General features: G+C 48.7%; 1 protein-coding gene across 1 annotated transcript in view; it reads right to left on the bottom strand.

Moving 5' to 3' along the window:
- Nucleotides 1-20,935, bottom strand: part of nrd1a (nardilysin a (N-arginine dibasic convertase)) — a 212,722-nt gene that overhangs the window by 59,478 nt on the left and 132,309 nt on the right. Inside the window, exons 20-22 of the mRNA XM_072510894.1 lie at nt 16,140-16,290; nt 9,123-9,250; nt 4,195-4,360 (exon numbers count right to left, since the gene is read on the bottom strand). Coding sequence (XP_072366995.1) covers nt 4,195-4,360; nt 9,123-9,250; nt 16,140-16,290 — 445 coding nt within the window. The remainder of the gene's footprint in view (nt 1-4,194; nt 4,361-9,122; nt 9,251-16,139; nt 16,291-20,935) is intronic.

Raw genomic sequence — 20,935 nt, 5'->3', positions numbered from 1 at the left:
CGGGGTGGGGTGGTCGAGGCGGGGGGGTGCCGTCGGGGGGAGATACGGCTACGTGGGAACCGGGTGAGGAGCTGGATTAAAAAAGGGGATGGCTAGTCGACAAGGGGGGAGGGGTAAAGAGCCCCCCAACCCGGCTGATCACGTGGAATGTGAGAGGGCTGAACGGGCCGATTAAAAGGGCACGGGTACTCGCACACCTAAAGAAACTAAAGGCAGATGTGGTTATGTTGCAGGAGACACATTTGAAACTGATAGACCAGGTCAGACTACGCAAAGGATGGGTGGGGCAGGTGTTTCATTCGGGGTTAGACGCTAAGAACAGGGGGGTGGCTGTATTAGTGGGGAAGCGGGTACTGTTTGAGGCAAAGACCATAGTGGTGGATAGTGAGGGTAGATACGTGATGGTGAGTAGCAGATTGCAAGGGGAGGCGGTGGTTCTAGTGAACGTATATGCCCCGAATGGGATGATGCCAATTTTATGAGGCGTATGTTGGGACGTATCCCAGACCTAGAGGCGGGAAAGTTGGCAATGGGGGGAAGACTTCAATACGGTGCTGGACCCAGGGCTGGACAGATCGAGGTCCAGGCCCGGGAGGAGGCCGGCTGCAGCTAGGGTGCTCAAGAACTTTATGGAGCAGATGGGAAGAAAAGACCCCTGGAGATTTAGCAGGCCTAGGAGTAAGGAGTTTTCGTTTTTCTCCTATGTCCATAAAGTATATTCACAGATAGACTTTTTTGTTTTGGGAAGGGCACTGATCCCGAAGGTGACAGGGACGGAGTACACGGCTATAGCTATCTCGGACCACGCTCCACACTGGGTGGACCTGGAGATAGGGGAGAAAAAAGAACAGCACCCACCCTGGAGAATGGACATGGGATTATTGGCAGATGAGGGGGTATGTTTAAGGGTGAGGGGGTGTATTGAAAGGTACTTGGAGCTTAATGACAATGGAGAGGTTCAGGTGGGAGTGGTCTGGGAGGCGTTGAAGGCAGTAGTTAGAGGGGAGCTGATATCTATCAGGGCACATAAAGGAAAGCAGGAGGGTAGGGAAAGGGAGCGGCTCCTGAAAGAACTTTCGAGGGTGGACAGACAATATGCGGAGGCACCGGAGGAGGGACTGTACAGGGAAAGGCAAAGGCTACATGTAGAATTTGACTTGTTGACTACGGGTAATGCAGAGGCACAATGGAGGAAGGCACAGGGTGTACAGTACGAATATGGGGAGAAGGCGAGCCGGTTGCTGGCCCACCAACTGAGGAAGAGGGGAGCAGCGAGGGAGATGGGGGGGGGGGTGAGAGATGAGGAGGGAGAGATGGAGCGGGGAGCGGAGAGAGTCAATGGAGTGTTCAAGGCATTCTACGAAAGATTATATAAATCTCAGCCCCCGGAAGGGAAGGAGAGAATGATGTGCTTTCTGGATCAGTTGGAATTCCCTAAGGTGGAGGAGCAGGAGAGGGCGGGACTGGGAGCACAGATTGAGATGGAGGAGGTAGTGAAAGGGATTGGGAGCATGCAGGCGGGGAAGGCCCCGGGACCAGACGGATTCCCGGTGGAATTTTATAGGAAGTATATGGACTTGCTGGCCCCGCTCCTGACGAGAACTTTTAATGAGGCTAGGGAAAGGGGGCAGCTGCCCCCGACTATGTCAGAGGCAACGATATCGCTCCTCCTAAAGAAGGAAAAAGACCCGCTGCAATGCGGGTCCTATAGGCCCATTTCCCTTTTAAACGTGGATGCTAAGATTCTGGCCAAGGTAATGGCGACGAGGATAGAGGTCAGTGTCCCGGGGGTGGTTCATGAGGACCAAACTGGGTTTGTGAAGGGGAGACAACTGAACACGAACATACGGAGGTTGCTAGGGGTAATGATGATGCCCCCGCCAGAGGGGGAAGCGGAGATAGTGGTGGCGATGGATGCCATTATCTGTGGGAGGTGCTGAGGAGATTTGGCTTTGGAGATGGGTATATCAGATGGGTACAGTTGCTGTATAGGGCACCGATGGAGAGTGTGGTTACGAATGGACGGGGGTCTGATTATTTCCGGCTTTACAGAGGGACGAGGCAGGGGTGTCCCCTGTCTCCGTTATTGTTTGCACTGGCGATTGAGCCCCTGGCCATAGCACTGAGGGGTTCCAGGAAGTGGAGGGGAGTGTTTAGGGGAGGAGAAGAACACAGGGTATCTTTGTACGCGGATCATTTGTTGTTATATGTGGCGGACCCGGTGGAGGGGATGCCAGAGATAATGCGGATACTTGGGGAGTTTGGGGATTTTTCGGGGTATAAATTGAACATGGGGAAAAGTGAGTGGTTTGTGGTGCATCCGGGGGAGCAGAGCAGGGAAATAGAGGATTTACCGCTGAGGAAGGTAACAAGAGACTTCCGGTACTTGGGGATTCAGATAGCCAAGAATTGGGGTACCTTACACAGGCTTAATTTAACACGATTGGCGGAACAGATGGAGGAGGACTTCAAGAGATGGGACATGGTGTCCCTGTCACTGGCAGGTAGGGTGCAGGCGGTTAAAATGGTGGTTCTCCCGAGGTTCCTCTTTGTGTTTCAGTGCCTCCCGGTGATGGTCACAAAGGCTTTTTTTAAAGAGAATTGAGAAAAGTATTATGAGTTTTGTGTGGGCCGGGAAGACCCCGAGAGTGAGGAGGGGGTTCTTGCAGCGTAGTAGGGATGGGGGTGGGGGGGGGGGGGCTGGCACTACCGAGCCTAAACGAGTATTACTGGGCCACCAATATTTCAATGGTGTGTAAGTGGATGGGAGAAGGGGAGGGAGCGGCGTGGAAGAGATTGGAGAGGGCGTCCTACAAGGGCACCAGCCTACAAGCAATGGTGACGGCACCGTTGCCGTTCTCACCGAAGAAATACACAACAAGCCCAGTGGTGGTGGCAACATTAAAAATTTGGGGGCAGTGGAGACGGCATAGGGGAAGGACGGGAGCCTCGGTGCGGTCCCCGATAAGAAACAACCACAGGTTTGTTCCGGGGAGAATGGATGGGGTATTTGGAGCATGGCAAAGAGCTGGGGTAGTACAATTGAGAGATCTGTTCGTAGATGGGACGTTTGCGAGTCTGGGAGCGCTGACGGAAAAATATGGGTTGCCCCAAGGGAATGCATTTCGGTATATGCAACTGAGGGCTTTTGCGAGGCAACAGGTGAGGGAATTCCCGCAGCTCCCAGCGCAGGATAGAGTGATCTCAGAGACATGGGTGGGGGATGGTAGGGTGTCGGACATATACAGGGAAATGAGGGACGAAGGGGAGATCATGGTAGATGAGCTGAAAGGGAAATGGGAAGAGGAGCTGGGGGAGGAGATTGAGGAGGGGCTGTGGGCTGATGCCCTACGTAGGGTAAACTCGTCGTCCTCGTGTGCCAGGCTAAGCCTGATACAATTCAAGGTTCTACACAGGGCGCATTTGACTGGAGCACGGCTCAGTAAATTTTTCGGGGTAGAGGATAGGTGTGGGAGATGCTCGAGAAGCCCAGCGAATCACACCCACATGTTCTGGTCATGTCCGGCACTACAGGGGTTCTGGGTGGGGGTGGCGAAGGTGCTTTCGAAGGTGGTGGGGGTCCGGGTCAAGCCGAGCTGGGGGTTGGCTATATTCGGGGTAGCAGAAGAGCCGGGAGTACAGGATGCGAGAGAGGCTGATGTTTTGGCCTTTGCGTCCCTAGTAGCCCGGCGCAGGATATTGCTTATGTGGAAGGAAGCCAAACCCCCGGGCGTGGAGACCTGGATAAACGACATGGCAGGGTTTATAAAGTTAGAACAGATCAAGTTCGTATTAAGGGGTTCGGCTCAAGGGTTCACCAGGCGGTGGCAACCGTTCGTCAACTACCTCACAGAACGATAGAGGGAATGAAAAAGAAAGAAGACAACAGCAGCAACCCGGGGGGGGGGAAAAAGAGGATCCGGGCGGGCTCTCAGGGATGTTATTGTATATGTATAGACATTTGTTATAGGTAATGTATATTGGACTATTGGATTGTATTTTTGGAGAGTAACTATTTTGACAAGGTAGTTGCCATTTAGTTTTGTTTTTGTTTCTGTTTATATATTATTTATTTATTTGTTTAAAACTGGCCACTGCTATTTATATTGCTTTATTGTTGTTTAAAAGGAAAACTATGTACTGTTATGTTTGGCCAAAAAACCTTGAATAAAATATATTTAAAAAAAGATTTACTTTGCTTGTGAAATTTCCTTGCACTAATCCTTCCACAAAAAGGTGAGATTTGAAGTTCTTCGCAAATGACATCAATGCCTCCATTGTCGATCCACCCTTCATCAGAGCTTGGAACTTCTGCATCAAAGACCACCGTCCATGTTCTAAAATTAATAGACGTACATCTCTGCAAAGAGACAACACAACATAAAGTCGACTTAATGGCACATATATTTCAAACTGTCTGTGCTGGGGTTTCCTCCCACAGTCCAAAAATGTGCAGGTTAGGAGGGGTTACAGGATAGGGCACGGGAGAGCTCCCAGGGAGGTGCTCTTTCAGAGGGCTGGTGCAGACTCGATGGGCCGAATGGGCACTGTAGGAATTCTATGTTTCCAAACATAGTATTCAAAATGAAAATTTCTGATATGATTACAACCAGGTCCAGGATACTTTAGATGTTTCCTTCCTTTACCTTAAGCACTTGTGGACATGGTCATGTGCTGGAGTACAATTCCATAATACTAGTAGCTCTACAGTACCAAAGTCAAGTGGCAATTTTTCGTAAGTGAACCTCAGCTGAGTATCAATAGGCTAGACATAGACTTCTGGTGGTTACACACAAGGCAGCTGTGGCTCAAAAGCGTTAGTTTGGGCAACTTTGGAAAGGTGTAGAGGGAGAGGTTCTTCCCCCAAGATTGGCATGTCCACTGGTTACCAGACGCAGCAAAAAACAGTTAAAGACCTGGCTAAGACCTGACGCAGCAACAATTATGAGAATGGTGGAGGGGGAAGGGTCATCGCCAATGGGAAAGCCCCAGATAGAGTGGTTGATGGCCTTCAGCAAAGACGAATTTCACCAGCAAAGGAAGGAGATGCATGGTGACTGGTCAAAGGCGATTGAGGGAGCAGTAGCACCTCTGTGAGGATCGATGGACCAGTGGAGAAGTGCCTCGAAGTGCACGGGGCGACGATATGGGAGGTGGAGGTAGTCGTGTCCGACCAGAGCAATCGGATTGTGTCTTTGGAGGCAGAGGCCCTGGGAGATCGATGCAAGTCGCTGCGAATGAAGATGGGGGAGTAAGAGAATAGGTCCAAGTGAGAGAACGTGTGAATTGTCAGCGGGTGTGGAAGGAACAAGTGCCACAAAGTATACATCAAGGATGCTGGCTGGGCTGGTGGAGGAAAAGTTGCTAGGCAAGGCCCCAGAGGTGGACCGGGCCCACAGGTCCTTGCAGCAGAAGCCGAGAGCGAGGGAGCCGCGGGAGACGCCGTGGGCGGTGATTGTCCAGTTGCACAGGTTCGTGGAGAAGGAGAAGATTCTACAGTAGGCCAGGGAGAAGTGAGACTGTAAATGGGAGGGGAATCGTGTCCGAATATACCAGGACATTGGTATAGAGCTGGCGAAGAGGCGTGCTGGATCCAACATGCCCACAGCTGTGGTGCAACAAAGGAACATTTGGGTTTGGGTGCTGTACCCAGCAAAACTTTGGGTTGCATTCGACGGACAGGGGTACTACTTTGAGATGCCAGAAGAGGCCAACGACTCTATAAGGGACCATAAAGCGGAAGAGAACGGAGAGTTGGTGTGAGATGGAGGAGCTAAATCTGCAACGGTTGAATGTTATGGCTATTGTGTGTTGCGCAAGGGTGGGAATTTAAAAAAAAATTTTTTTTTTTAAATTTATAATCAGGAGCTGTAAATTTGTAGTGGATGATCTCACCGCACCCGCACCCCCTCACCACCACACGTTTTGTAGTGCTTTTCTTTTTGGGTCGGTGACTTTGAGTGTTTTGCTTTTATTTATGGGTAAGGGGGTGTATAAAGGGCTCCATTAGCTGGAGTTGTCAACTGGGTAGATAATCAAGTGGGGTATGCGGGAATTGTGATTTTGAATCATGCGCCACATTGGCTGGAGGTGAGGCTTAGCTCGGGGCAGATGCAGAAACCAGGATGGAGGCTAGATTCAGATCTTTTGGCAGATAAGGGATTTTGTGAAAACGTGAGGCTGGCAATTGGGGATTACATGAGATTAATCAGAACAGGAGGCGTCAGTAGCCATTTTCCTGGAGGTGTTGAAGGCCGTGGTTCGAGGGGACATTATCACTTTCAACGCGCACAGGGATTGCGGGGGAAGGGGAGGAGAGGAGCACGGACAGTTTCTGGACGAGATAGTTGGACAGGAGATACTCAGGTGCTCCCACTAAGGAGTTGTTGGCGAAGCGGAAGAGGTTGTGGGGTAGTTTGATAGGTTGACGACGGGAAAGGCGGTGGGCAGTTATCGAGGGCGAGAGGGGTACAGTACGAGTACGGAGAGAAGGGGAGCCTTATGGCCCATCCGCTGCGGGGGCAGGCGATATCAAGGAAAGTTTTAAGGATGCAGACAGAGAGTGGGGATGTGGTGTCAGAGCTGGGGAGGATAAACGAGGTGTTCAAGGGGTAATATGAGAAGCTGTATAGGACTGGGCCGACTGGCGAGGAAAGGGGATATAGGGCAGTTATTGGACGTGTTGGAGCTCCCAAGCTTGGAGGAAGAGAGGAGGTAGGCATTGGAGGAGCCACTATGGTTGAGGGAGATGATTGATAATATCAGAGGAATGCAGTCAGGGAAAGCCCTGGGATCAGACGGCTTCCCAGCGGAGTTTTATAAGGCGTTTGTGGCAGAGTTGGTCTCATTTGTTGGGGATATCTAGTGAGGTGTTGGAGAAGGGGGAGTTGCAGAGATGTTGACACAGGCGTTGATTACGCTAATTCCGAAGGGGAAGGATCGGCTGGATTGTAGGTCATACAGGTCCAATTTGCTGTTGAATACAGATGTGAAAGTACTGGCTACGTTGTTGGCGGTGAGGATGGAAGTTTGTGTGCCAGGGGTGGTCCCTGAGGATCAAACAGAGTTTGTAAAATGCAGGCAACTCTCTAGCAATATCAGCAAGGTGTTAAATGTGGTTATGACTCAGTCAGGGGGCAGGTGTTGGAGGTAATTGTTTCTATGGATGCGGAGAAGACCTACGATCAGGTGGTGTGGAGGTACATATTTGAAGTTTTGGGTAAGTTTGGGTTTAGCCCGTCTTTTGTATGTATCCCCAGTGGCAAGTGCACGTACGAATGAGAGGAGTTTACAAAGCTTTCCCCGACTGCATTCCTCTGATATCAATCATCTCCCTCTGCAATTATGGGCAGCACGGTAGCACAAGTGATTAGCACTGTGGCTTCACAGTGGCCGAGTAGTGCAAGAAGTGTGGGCGGAGGCCAGCGAATCATGTGCATATGTTCTGGGATTGCAAGAAGCTGGAGAGATACTGTGAGGCAGTGTTTGGGATGCTAACTAAGATAGTGAGGTGGAGGTCAGGCCGGATCCAATGGTAGCGGTTTTTTGGGGTATCGAAAGTGCTAGAGCTTCTGGAGGGGAAGGGGCCGATGTTGTGGCCTTCACCTCTAATTGCCTGATGAAGGATCCTGTTTAAATTGGAAGGTCGCATATGCCTCTGGGGTGGTGCCTGGCTGGGGACTTGTACGACTTTCTCTGGTTGGAGAAGATTAAGTTTTAAGTTTTGAGTTGAGGGGGGGGGGGGGGGGGGGGTGGGGTGAGGGGGGGGGGGGGGGGGGGGGGGGTGAACTGAGGGTTTCGAGATGTGCCGGGGGTAGTTCATGACCCTGTTTGAGGAATTGTTCAGCGCGGGGGGGGGGCGGTTGCGGTTTGTGCAAACTGTGGACTGTGATTTTGTGGAGTGCGCATTTTATTTGCTGCTGTTTCACATGTTTGGAATAAAGTACATTTTTTTAAAAAAAGGTTAGGCATGGTGAAGAGGATGAGGATCATGAAAGTCAAACCCTCATTATTACCCAATGCGCCCTTTTGTTTTACTTGTTCATGGGATGTGAGCATCACTGGCAAGGTTGTTGCCCATCCCTAATTGTCCTAGAGAAGGTGGTGATGAGCTATCAGTCATGTTTTTTGGGTAGCACAAGTGGATAGCACTGTGGCTTCACAGCGCCAGGGTCGATTCCCTGCTGGGTCACTGTCTGTGTGGAGTCTGCACGTTCTCCCCGTGTCTGTGTGGGTTTCCTCCGGCTGCTCCAGTTTCCTCCCACAGACCAAAGAGGTGCAGGTAAGGTGGATTGGCCTTGATAAATTGCCCTTAGTGACCAAAAAGGTTAGGAGGGGTTATTGGGTTACGGGGATAGGGTGGAAGTGAGGGCTTAAGTGGGTCGGTGCAGACTCGATGGACCGAAATGTCCTCCTTCTGCACTCTATGTTCTATGTGGTATAGGTATACCAAGTGTCATTAGGCAGGGAGTTTGAGGAATTTGACCCAGTGATATTGAAGAAAAAATGATATAGTTCCAAGTCAGAATGGGGTACGACTTGGAGAGGAACAAGTGGTGGTAGACCCATGCATCTGCTATCTTTATCATTCTAGGTGATTAAGGTGTTGTCGAAGGAGGCTGAGCAAGTTGCTGTATGGCCCACACTGCTACCACAGTACCCCAGTGGTGGAGGGAATTAATGTTTTATGGCGAGCTGCTGATTAAGCAGGCTACTGTGTCCTGAATGTTTTTAGAGCAAATGGACAGTATCCCAGCAGACTAGTGCCTTAAGGCTGTATTAGACCTGGGAAGCAGCAGATAAAGTGACAGAAAAATGGCCGATTTTGTTTTAGCAAACACTCAAGTGATACCTGCAGTTTCCCAATGTGACCACCAACTTTATTCAGAAAAATGCAATGATCTGAAACTATTTGCCCAACACTTAGTTATGACACAAGCGGCAGATCTATACCTATTTATTAGGTGTCATAAGTGATTTTGCAGGCTGAAACAGTGAAAGCAACCAATCAAGTTATCAAATAAAAGAAATTAAATTATATGACAAAAAAGTCAAAGGTGACCCTTGTCTAAGCTCATATACTGACCCAGTGTTGATAAAATGGTCATGAATTCTTTACTTACTTTCCCAGTTTTTCAGGTTTGATTAGAATATTGTAGTAACTTTTTTTTAATTGTTCCACAATCATCCCAAATACTTCTGGGGTAGTTGTAAACTCAGCCAGATGATCAATGATAAGTGTAAACAGAAGCTGGAGAAAAACAAAAGTTGTTTAAATGTTTCAAATTTAAAATTTAGCAAAACACACATCAACTGAATACTGGAAAGACAACTTATCCACATTTGTTATTGCTATTGGGCAGCATGGTGGCAAAGTAGTTAGCACTACTGCCTCGCAGCATCAAGGACCCGGGTTCAAAACCAGCCCTGGGTCACTTTCTGTGTGGAGTTTGCACATTCTCCCCGTGTCTGCCTGGGTTTCACAATCACAACATAAAGATGTGCAGGGTAGGTAGATTGGCCACGCTAAATTGCCCCTTAATTGGAAAAATAAAAAATCTTAAAGTTATTGCTATAAACTGCTTTTCATCATTTGCATATTAAAGTGAAGGTTATTCAGAAAACATCTTTCCCATTTCTGTAATTTTTCAGAACACTTCCTTCTTTACCCAAATGCCAGAAAGCACACAGTACTCTATTCCGTTTCTTTCCCTTATGGGAAGATACTCATCCAACTTCAGTCCAGGAGCTTACAAATTGCGTCAGCGAAGATCAAGGCTCCAAACTCTGAAAGACCATATTCCAAGTATACGAACAAAGAACAATACAGTACAGGAACAGGCACTTTTGCCCTCCAAGCCTGCTCCGATCACGTGTCCTATCTAGACCAAACGCCTGTATCCTTCTATACCAGGTCTGTTCATGTGTCTATCCAGATAAGTCTTAAAAGGTCGCGAACGTATCGGCCTCAACCACCTCACTTGACAGTGCATTCCAGACCACACCACCCTCGGTAAAAAAAAACTTCCCCCGCACATCACCACTGAACCCACCCCCCTTGAACTTGTGCCCCCTTGTAATTGTAATTTCCGCCCTGGGAAAAAGTCTCCAACTGTTCGCCCTATCTATACCCCTCATAATTTTATAAACTTCTATCAGGTTGCCCCTCAGTCTCCATCTCTCCAGAACAATCACAGTTTATTGAATCTCTTGTCATAGCCAATACCCTCCATACCAGGCAATATCCTGGTAAACTTTTTCTGTACTCCCTCCAAAGCCTGCATGTCCTTATGGTAGTGTGGTGACCAGAATTGGACACAGTATTCCAAATGTGGCCTAACCAGCATTGGGGATTGCTGGACTTATGCCAGCGACACAGGTGAAAATGGCAAAAGGTCAGGAACTGGCCCCGCCCTCTCAATGGTCGACGGAGCAGCTGGTGGGCTTCCCGAACAAGAAGTTCACCCAGCAGAGGAAGGAGAATTTGGAGGACCTGGATAGGGTGGTGTACCCGATAAAGGTGGGGATTGACCGCCTGGAGATGAGGCTGGAGACCCAGTGCCAGGTGATCCAGAAGGTGAAGGGGGCGGCAGGGGAACATGAGGAGCAGCTTGCCTTGATTGCAGAGGAGATGGGGATGATGCAGGATCATCAGAGGCGGTTGCAAGAGAAAGTGGAGACAGTCTCACAGGCAAAATTTGAGGATCGTGGGACTGCCACAGAGCAGCGAGGGAGCGGACGCTGCTGGGAGAAGGGGCATTTGTTCAGCACTTGGAAGTGGACCGGACGCTCAGAGCGCTGATGTGGAAGCAGCAGGGGAATGCGCCGCTAAGGGCGATGGTGGTGCACCTGCACCAGTTCCTGGACAAGGAGCGGATCCTGAGGTGGGCCAGGCAGACTGTACCTGGGAGGGCAATGAGCTGCGTGTGTACCAGGACCTGGGTGCAGAGCTGACCAAGACGAGAGCGAGCTTCAACAGGGTGAAGGCAGCCCTCTTTAAAAAAGGGGTGAAATTTGGCATGCTGTACCAGGTGTGCCTTTGGGTGACCTAGAAGGATCGGGAGCTGTACTTTGAGTCGCCAGAGGAGGCAATGGAATTTGTCTGGGACAATGGAATGGCAAGAGAAGGAGGACACTGAACTTTTGAAGAGATGTTTGTTTTCTGTTCCTTTGGGTTGGTTTTTGTATGGTGTTTGGGATCATTGCTCTGTGTTTGTTCTTGTGGGGGATGTGGGGGGATGCTCTTTTCTTTGTGTTGGGTGGGTGTTGTTAAGTTTGCACTGGGATAATGCTTGAGGGAGGGGGAGGGGGGAGAAAATCAGTGGGTAGTAGGATACCAGGCGCCATGGGCAGGGGCTAACAGGCTAGCTGGGTGGGCTAGTTCACGGAAGCATAGTTGGGGGGGGGGGGGGTTGAGCAGGTGGTCAGTGTGTTGATGGGGGTTGGGGCTGTTATTATTTGGTGGGGGTGGGGGGAAAACTGCTTACAGGGGAGGGTCAATGACAGTGGGACTGTGGGTGCCCGAGGGCGGGCTGGAGGCGGTGCGGGTTGGAGGCTAGCCCAGGAGGGGCTATGGTTGATCAGTGGTGGTTGGGGGGGCGGGGGAGGAGAGAGAAAGAGATTTCAATACGGTTTTGGACCCAAGGTTAGATCGGTCGAGTTAGAGGCCCGGGAGTGTCGGCGATAGCGAAGGAGTTGAAGGTGTTTATGGAGTGGTGTGTGCAGTTCTCACTATAGGAAGGATGCGATTGCACTGGAGAGAGTGCAGAGGAGATTCATCAGGATGTTGCCTGGGAGGAAGCATTTGAGACAGCTGCTATTCTTAATTGAAGAGTAGTTAATAAGGGACCATAACTTGAAGATGAGGAGCAGGAGGGGTTTAGAGGGATTTGAGGAAAATGTTTTTCTACCTAGAGGGTGATAGGAGTCTGGATTGCACTACCTGGAAGGGTAGTAGAGGCAGGAAACTTCACAACTTTTAAAAAGTATGTGGACGAGCACATGAAACGTATTTTCAAGGGTATAGGCCAAGTGCTGGAATGTGAGATTAGGGTAGATTTAATGTAGTTTTGTCAGTGAAGACACAATGGGTCGAAGGGCCTCTTCCTCATTATATGACTCTATGAGATGGTTGTTTTTAAGACTGCAAGGGTTGGTTTAGAGTGGTGTTCACGGAACAGTGAGGAGGATACAAATTGCCTGTAACATGACACAGATAGGCAAGGAGAATGGGCAGACAAGGGGCAGTTTAAATTTAATACCGAGAAGTTTGTGGTGGTGCATATTGGAAGATGAGATGGAAAGAGGCAATTCTAAAGAATGTGCAGGAACAGAGGAACCTGGAGTGCAAGTATATCAATCTTTGAATGCGACAGGACATATTGAGAGAGTGCTTAGCAAAGAATATGGGATCTTGGCTTTATAAATAGAGGAAGGGAAGTCGTGCTAACCCTTAAAAAAGCTCTGGGTATGCCCCAACCAGGGTCTACGTCCAGTCTTTGTCACCATACTTTAGGAAAGATGTGAAGATCCTGGAGAGGTGCAAAAGAGATGTAGTAGAAAGTTTGGTAGAATGGATTTCAATTAAAGAAAGGTTGGAATGGCTGGGCTTGTTCTCCTTGCAGCAAAAAAAAATTTAGCGGAGATCTGTTGGAGGTGTACAAGGTTACGACAAACCTAGATTAGCTGATGATACAACGACCATGGAACGCAATTTTAAGATTTTAGGCAGGAGATGCAAGAGGAATGGGAGGTTTTTTTTTATAAACACAACACGTGGTAATAACCTGGAACTTCTTGCCCATGAAGGTAGTAGATGCAGAAATAATTCATAACTTCAGAAGGATACTGTACAGGCACTGGAAGGAAATAAACTTGCAGGGCTTAAGGACCAATTAAGGGAGTTGGACTAACCAGATTGCTGCATGGAGAGTCGGAATGGACTTGATGGGCCAAGTGGCCTCCTTGTGTTGAAAATGACTCTATGACTCCATAAAGTTAGCTAACATTTAAAAATTCACAAAATAATCAAGAACAACCAGCATGGCAGTTAAAAGCATGTCATTCTTGAATGAGGGTCCCATTCAAATTGGTTTTATTTAATGTGAATGATAGATGTGATATATACAAATTTTCAGAAAAGACTCAATAAGGTATTGCATAAGAAACTTGCTAGAAAAATTCAGGTTTATAAAAAAATGTAACAATATGGATAAAAAATGTTAATGGTAGACAAAAAACCAAAGATTTAGAGCAAATTGGGAGTATTAATTGGAGTGGAGAAAGGTTTTGAGTTATTAATACTGGGTCAAATTTTATTCTCTGTATGAAGAGATGACATGATTTTGGGCACGAAGTGCACCATCTCAAAATTTGGCAATGACATTAAAAAAACAAAATGTTAATTCATCATTTTCTCCACAGAGGCCTTTTGACCTGTTATGTTTCAGATTCTTTGTTTTTGTTTCAGATTTCTATTATCTGTGTTTTTTGATATTTATTTGCAAACATGAAGGATTTGATGAACAGAGGAAGACTGTAAAAGACTTCAGGAACACACAGACAGGTTCATGGAATAGGCAAGCATGTGGTGGATTCAATTTGTAGCGGAAAAGAGCAAGGAGATACATTTTCAGAGGAAAAATAGTAAATATGAATATATACTCAAAGAGAAGACATTGAGGGGAATGAATAGAGTTCAAATACATAATTCCATGAAAGGAACAGTTCGAAAAATGTTAGCAGCATTTTAGAACATAGAACATTACAGCGCAGTACAGGCCCTTCGGCCCTCGATGTTGCGCCGACCTGTGAAACCACTCTAAAGCCCATCTACACTATTCCCTTATCGTCCATGTCTATCCAATGACCATTTGAATGCCATTAGTGTTGTCGAGTCCACTACTGTTGCAGGCAGGATATTCCACACCCTTACTACTCTCTGATTAAAGAACCTACCGCTGACATCTGTCCTATATCTATCTCCCCTCAACTTAAAGTTATGTCCCCTCGTGCTAGACATCACCATCTAAGGAAAAATGCTCTCACTGTCCACCCTATCTAATCCTCTGATCATCTTGTATGCCTCAATTAAGTCACCTCTTAACCTCTTCTATCTGCCGAAAACAGCCTCAAGTCCCTCAGCCTTCCCTCATAAGATCTTCCCTCCATACCAGGCAACATTCTGGTAAATCTCCTCTGCACCCTTTCCAATGCATCCACATCCTTCCTATAATGCGGCGACCAGAATTGCACGCAATACTCCAAATGCGGCCGCACCAGAGTTTTGGAACTTTTCGGATACCTATAGAAAACCCCTAACAGGGTGACCTCTCCTTTCCGGTATCTAACCTCAGCCCATACTAACTCAGTAGACGAGTCCTCATCAAACGTCCTTTCTGCCACCGTAATATTGTCCTTGACAAACAATGCCACCCCTCCCCCTCTTTTACCACCTTCCCTGAGCTTACTGAAATATCTAAACCCCGGCACCTGCAACAACCATTCCTGTCCCTGCTCTATCCATGTCTCCGAAATGGCCACAACATCGAAGTCCCAGGTACCAACCCATGCCGCAAGTTCATCCACCTTATTCCGGATGCTCCTGGCATTGAAGAAGACACACTTTAAACCACCTTCCTGCCTGCCGGAACACTCCTGCAACTTTAAAACCTTACTCATGACCTCACTACTCTCAACCTCCTGTATACTGGAGCTACAATTCAGGTTCCCAAGCCCCTGCTGAACTAGTTTAAACCCTCCCGAAGAGCATTAGCAAATTTCCCCCCCAGGATATTGGTACCCCTCTGGTCCAGGTGTAGACTATCCCGTTTGTTGAGGTGCCACCGACCCCAGAATGAGCCCCAATTATCCAGAAATCTGAAACCATTCCTCCTGCACCATCCCTGTAGCCACGTGTTCAACTCCTTTCTCTCCCTATTCCTCGTCTCGCTAGCATTTAGGTGATATAAAAGTGGAAAATAAAGTAAAGGGAAAAAAAGAAGTTATGGCTGATTTATAGAAAAGATTGATTAAGCCATAGCAAGAACATTTTGTGCAGCTTTGGGCAACCAATTAAAGACAGGAAATTAAAGCTATAGAATCATAGAATTTACAGTGCAGAAAGAGGCCATTCAGCCCATCGAGTCTGCACTAGCACCCTACTCAAGGCCACATCTCCACCCTATCGCAGTAACCCCAACCTAACGTTTTTTGGACACTAAGGGGAATTTAGATGGCCATTCCACCTAACCTGCACATCTTTGGACTGTGAGAGGAAGCCAGAGCATCCGGAGGAAACCCACGCAGACAGGGGGAGAACGTGCAGACTCCACACACACATGCTATACACTATAGAAAGCGTACGGCATAGGTTCACCAGTTTAAACCCAGGAACCAGAAACTATAGTTATGACAAAAACTTTAAATACTAGGACTATTTTCCCCTGATCTGAAAAAGCAGAGAATTAGAAGATTTTTAAAAAATCATTAAAATGTTGATGGACAAATTAGAGGAAGATTTTGATCTAGTTCAAGAGTCTTTAATAAGATCCATTCAGAAACAGGAAAGGGGTTCAGAGATCAGGCACGTTTTAAAAGAAAATTGAACAAAAATTTGAACCAGTGCAAGACAAAGCTGCAAAGAGAATACACCAACCAGTGCGATAAGCATTGAACTGCCAGAACAAACACAATAAACCCAGTAGCCACTTTGCGTTCCATAAAGCTTTCTCTGTACCACCATTTTCTATACCTTAATTGTGTCCTGATTCAGCATTCTAGTTTCCCATGGAAAATAATATTTTTAGAAAAGCCAAAGCATGTTTAGGCATTAGAAAACAACAACAAAAAAAAAATCACAATTCCACTGTAAATCGCGCTCCAAGGGTAAGCTGAGGTACATCAGAGGGGGCACTCACTGCATCAACCCTATACTTAGAAGAAATGCTTGATGGTGACTGAAATACGAAAGCATTCCATTTCCTAATATTAATTTAATCAGAAAAAGGATTTACCAGAGAAAATGGAAAGAAAGGCTTAAAATATATATATTTAAATGCTAGCTGGAACACAAAATTATTTTATTCTAAGTATATAGTACAGCAAGTAGTATAAAGGAATTCAAATTGACATCTCCTTACCCCAAGTTTGTGGTTAAATCCTTTCACTTTGACAATTAGTCCATGCTCTTCAGCCACTAATTTATACTCTAATTGTGCAACATCAGCCTCATAAGCAGGTTCAGCTAAATTGTGAGCCACAATATTGACAAATAAGTCAAACAGCACCAAGCTAGGGACAAAGAAAAAGGATTGCACATTACTGAATGCAACATCAGAACCCACTTGTAATGCTACAACACTACAAATATTACAGTTGACATTACTCATAGCTGTTTCAAACAGTTATCAAGGATTAATAATGCAAGAACATGAGGATGAAAACACAAAAACAGCTGCTTTGGCCCATACAATTTAGTTGTCTTGCAGGCTATAATCTGCTTAGAAGTATTTCATTTCACTTTAATCAACTGAAGAAAAATGTCACAAAACATTTCCCTGACACATAAAGATAGTCAAGAAACATCCCCGTCACCACAGTTACATCTCAATTACCCAAATCTAGCCAGCTTTTTTACAAATAAAATATTTAAATGCAAGAAACAAAGAACAAAGAAATGTACAGCACAGGAACAGGCCCTTCGGCCCTCCAAGCCCGTGCCGACCATGCTGCCCGACTAAACTACAATCTTCTACACTTCCTGGGTCCGAATCCCTCTATTCCCATCCGATTCATGTAAAACATGGGGCTGTCACCTCAAAGATCCCCAGCATTGAATTGGTGGTGGTGGGGATTTTATCTTTCAAAGGGTCAATAGTCTGTGGAATTCTCTTCCCCAGAATGAGGTGGAGGAGAGGCTGGGTTGTTAAATATTTTTAAGGCTGAGTTAGATAGATTCTTGAGGGACATAGTGGGTGAACCTGAAAGGTCTCCTATTTTGTAAGTTCATATGGCCCAAATCTTCCGGTAATCTTAACAGGCTGTGCACATTGCCACTGCCTGTTAAGATCTCTGCACCCTAACTATATGCGTTATTTTAACTGGATTGTGATAGGAGAAAGATCAGGTCAACGAAGGGGTGATTGTGAGCTCAGTTGGTTTTGGTGCTCAGTTCAGTTACCCTGGCTAATAATCAGGTTTTTGTTTTTTTAAATAATTTTTATTAAAGGTTTGCATAAAATATCAATAACAAAATGAGAATAAAAAAAGAACCCAACAAGGTTAAGTACAAAACACAATCTAAAAAAGCAACCGCCAAACCCCTCCCCCCCCCCCCCCGTACATAAAGAATAAATTAACATTAACACCCTGACTTAAGACAGCAGGTGTATACACCCCCTCAGACCCTCCAGTGTAAATAACATGAACCAAAAATAAAGTAAACATCCCCGCCTCCCCCCGAGCTGCTGCTGCCATTGACCAATGTCTATCGTTGCGCCAGAAAGTCTAAGAACGGTTGCCACCGCCTCAAGAACCCTTGTACCGACCCTCTCAAGGTGAATTTCACCCTCTCCAATTTAATGAACCCCTGCCATATCGCTGATCCAGGATTCCACGCTTGGGGGGCCTCGCATCTATCCACTGAAGTAGAATCCTTTGCCGGGCTACCAGGGACGCAAAGGCCAGAATTCCGGCCTCTTTCGCCTCCTGCACTCCCTGGCTCCTCTGCCACCCCAAATATTGCGAGCCCCCAGCCCGGTTTGACCCTGGATCCTACCATCCTCGACACCGTCCTCGCTACACCCTTCCAAAATTCCTCCAGCGCTGGGCATGCCCAGAACATATGGGTGTGATTTACCGGGCTCCCTGAGCACCTAACACACCTGTCCTCCCCGCTCAAAGAACCGGCTCATCCTTGTCCCGGTCATGTGTGCCCTGTGCAGCACCTTAAACTGTATGAGGCCGAGCCTCGCGCACAAAGAGGAAGAATTCACCCCTCCCTAGGGCATCTGCTCACGTCCCCTCTTCGATCTCCTCTCCCAACTCCTCCTCCCACTTACCTTTCAACTCCACCACCGAGGCCTCCTCCTCCTCCTGCATCACCTGGTAAGTTTCCAAGATCTTCCCCACTTCCACCCACCCACCCCGAGGGCACCCTGTCCTGTACTGTGTGTGGCAGTAGCCGCGGAATTTCACCACCTGCCGTCTGGCAAATGCCCTTACCTGCAAGTACCTGAAGGTGTTCCCCGGGGGGAGCCCATACTTCTCCTCCAGCTCACCCAAGCTCGTGAACTTGCCGTCCACAAACAGGTCCCCCAACTTTCGTATCCCTGCCCTGTGCCACCCCGAAAACCCTCCACCTTTTCTTCCTGGGGCGAACCGGTGGTTCCCCCGTAATGGGGTCCACGCCGAGGCCCCAACTTCCCCCGATGGCGCCTCCACTGCCCCCAGATTTTGAGGGCCGCCACCACCACCGGGCTCGTGGTATACCTCCTTGGAGGGAGCGGCAGCGGCGCCTTTGCCAGCGCCCCCAGACTTGTACCCACACAGGACGCTGTCTCCAGCCTCTTCCACGCAGCCTCCTCCCCCTCCATCACCCCACTTGCGCACCATTGTCGCATTGGCAGCCCAGTAGTACCCACAGAGGTTGGGCAGCGCCAGCCCCCCCCTATCTCTACTCCGTTCCAGGAACACCCTCGGAGTCCCTCGCACCCATACAAACCCCATTATACTCCTGTTAACCCGCCTGAAAAAAGCCTTTGGGATAAACATGGGGAAGGCACTGGAAACAGGAACAAAAACCTTGCGAGCACCGTCATTTGATTGATTGCACCTACCCGCCAAGGACAGCGGCAACGCGTCCCACCTCTTGAACTCCTCCTCCATTTGCTCCACCAGCCTCGTGAAATTAAGTCTATGCAGGGCCCCCCAGCTCCTGGCCACCTGGACCCCCAAATATCTGAAGCTCCTCTCCGCCCTTTTTAGTGGGAGCTCGCCAATCCCCCTCTCCTCGTCCCCTAGCTGAACTACGAACAGCTCGCTCTTCCCCATATTGAGATTGTACCCCCGAAAAGTCCCCGAATTCCCTAAGGATCCTCATTACCTCTGGCATTCCTCCCACCGGGTCCACCACATACAGCAGCAGGTCGTCCGTATAAAGCGACACCCTATGCTCCTCCCCACCCCGCACCACCCCCTCCAGTTCCTCGACTCTCTCAGAACCATGGCCAGGGGTTCAATCGCCAGTGCGAAGAGCAGGGGGGACAGGGGACACCCCTGTCTTGTCCCTCGGTGCAACCGAAAGTACTCGGACCTCCTCCTATTTGTGGCCACACTCGCCATCGGGATCTCATACAACAGCCTAACCCACCTGACAAACCCCTCCCCAAACCCGAACCTCTTCAGCACCTCCCACAGGTACCCCCACTCTACCCTATCGAAGGCTTTCTCAGCGTCCATCGCCACCACTATCTCCGCCTCCCCCTCCCTCGCCGGCATCATGATTAACGTTCAAAAAGCCTCCGCACATTCGCGTTCAACTGTCTCCTCTTCACAAACCCCGTCCGGTCTTCATGGATGATCTGCGGCACACAATCCTCAATCCTCGTGGCTAAGACCTTCGCCAGCACCTTGGCATCTACATTTAGCAAGGAAATCGGTCTGTAAGACCCACATTGCATGGGATCCTTGTCCCCTTCAGGATCAAGGAGATCAGTGCCCGGGACATCGACGGGGTAAAGCCCCCCCCTCCCTTGCCTCATTAAAGGTCCTAACTAACAGCGGGCCCAACAGGTCCATATATTTTTTATAGAACTCGACCGGGAAACCTTCCGGCCCCGGTGTCTTCCCCGCCTGCATGCTTCCTATCCCTTTGATCAGCTCCTCCAGCCCAATCGGGGCCCCCAGTCCCGCCACCAGTCCCTCTTCCATCTTTGGAAACCTCAATTGGTCCAGGAAACGGCCCTTCCCTCCCTCCTCCCGTGGGGGCTCGGATCGATACAATTCCTCGTAGAAGTCCCTGAAGACCCCATTGATGCCAACCCCACTCCGCACCACACGCTCCCTCCCCTGTCCTTAACTCCCCCGATCTCCCTAGCTGCGTCCCGCTTCCGAAGCTGATGCGCCCAGCACCCCGGCTTGCCTTTTCCCCATACTCGTAGACCGCCCCCTGGGCCTTCCTCCACTGCACCTCCGCCTTCCTGGTGGACACTAGGTCGAATTCGGCCTGGAGGCTGCACCTCTTCCTCAACAATCCTTCCTCAGGCTCTTCCACATACCTCCTGTCTATCCTCACCATCTCCCCCACCAGCCTCTCCCTCTCCCCCCCGCTCACCTCCTCGTCCACCAACAGCCCCACCTCCAAGCACCACAGCAGGCGCTGGTCCCTCTCCTCCCCCATCTCCAAGTCTACCCAATGCGGCGCGTGGTCCGAAATGGCTATTGCCGAATACTCGGTATCCTCTATTCTCGCCATCACGCCCTACTCAAAATGAAAAAGTAGATTCGAGAATAAGCCTTATGGACATGCGAGAAGAATGAAAATTCCCTAGCCCCCGGCCTTGCAAATCTCCAAGGGTCCACCCCTCCCATTTGGTCCATAAATCCCCTCAACACTCTAGCCGCCGTTGGCTTCCTACCAGTCCTAGACCTGGAGCGATCCAGTACCGGATCCAACACCGTGTTAAAGTCTCCCCCCATTATCAGGCCCCCCACTTCCAAGTCTGGATCCGACCCAACATCCGCCGCATAAAACCCACATTGTCCCAGTTCGGAGCATACACATTGACCAGTACCACCCTCTCTCCCTGCAACTTACCACTTACCATTATGTACCTACCGCCATTATCTGCCACAATGCTCGACACCTCGAATGACACCTTCTTTCCCACCAAGATCGCCACCCCTCGATTTTTGGCATCTAGCCCCGAGTGAACCA

This window comes from Scyliorhinus torazame, chromosome 7 (genome assembly GCF_047496885.1).
Source record: "Scyliorhinus torazame isolate Kashiwa2021f chromosome 7, sScyTor2.1, whole genome shotgun sequence".
In the NCBI taxonomy this organism is placed as follows: domain Eukaryota; kingdom Metazoa; phylum Chordata; class Chondrichthyes; order Carcharhiniformes; family Scyliorhinidae; genus Scyliorhinus; species Scyliorhinus torazame.
The sequence above is the reverse complement of the archived record's forward strand: the minus strand, read 5'-3'. Positions and strand labels throughout refer to the sequence as shown.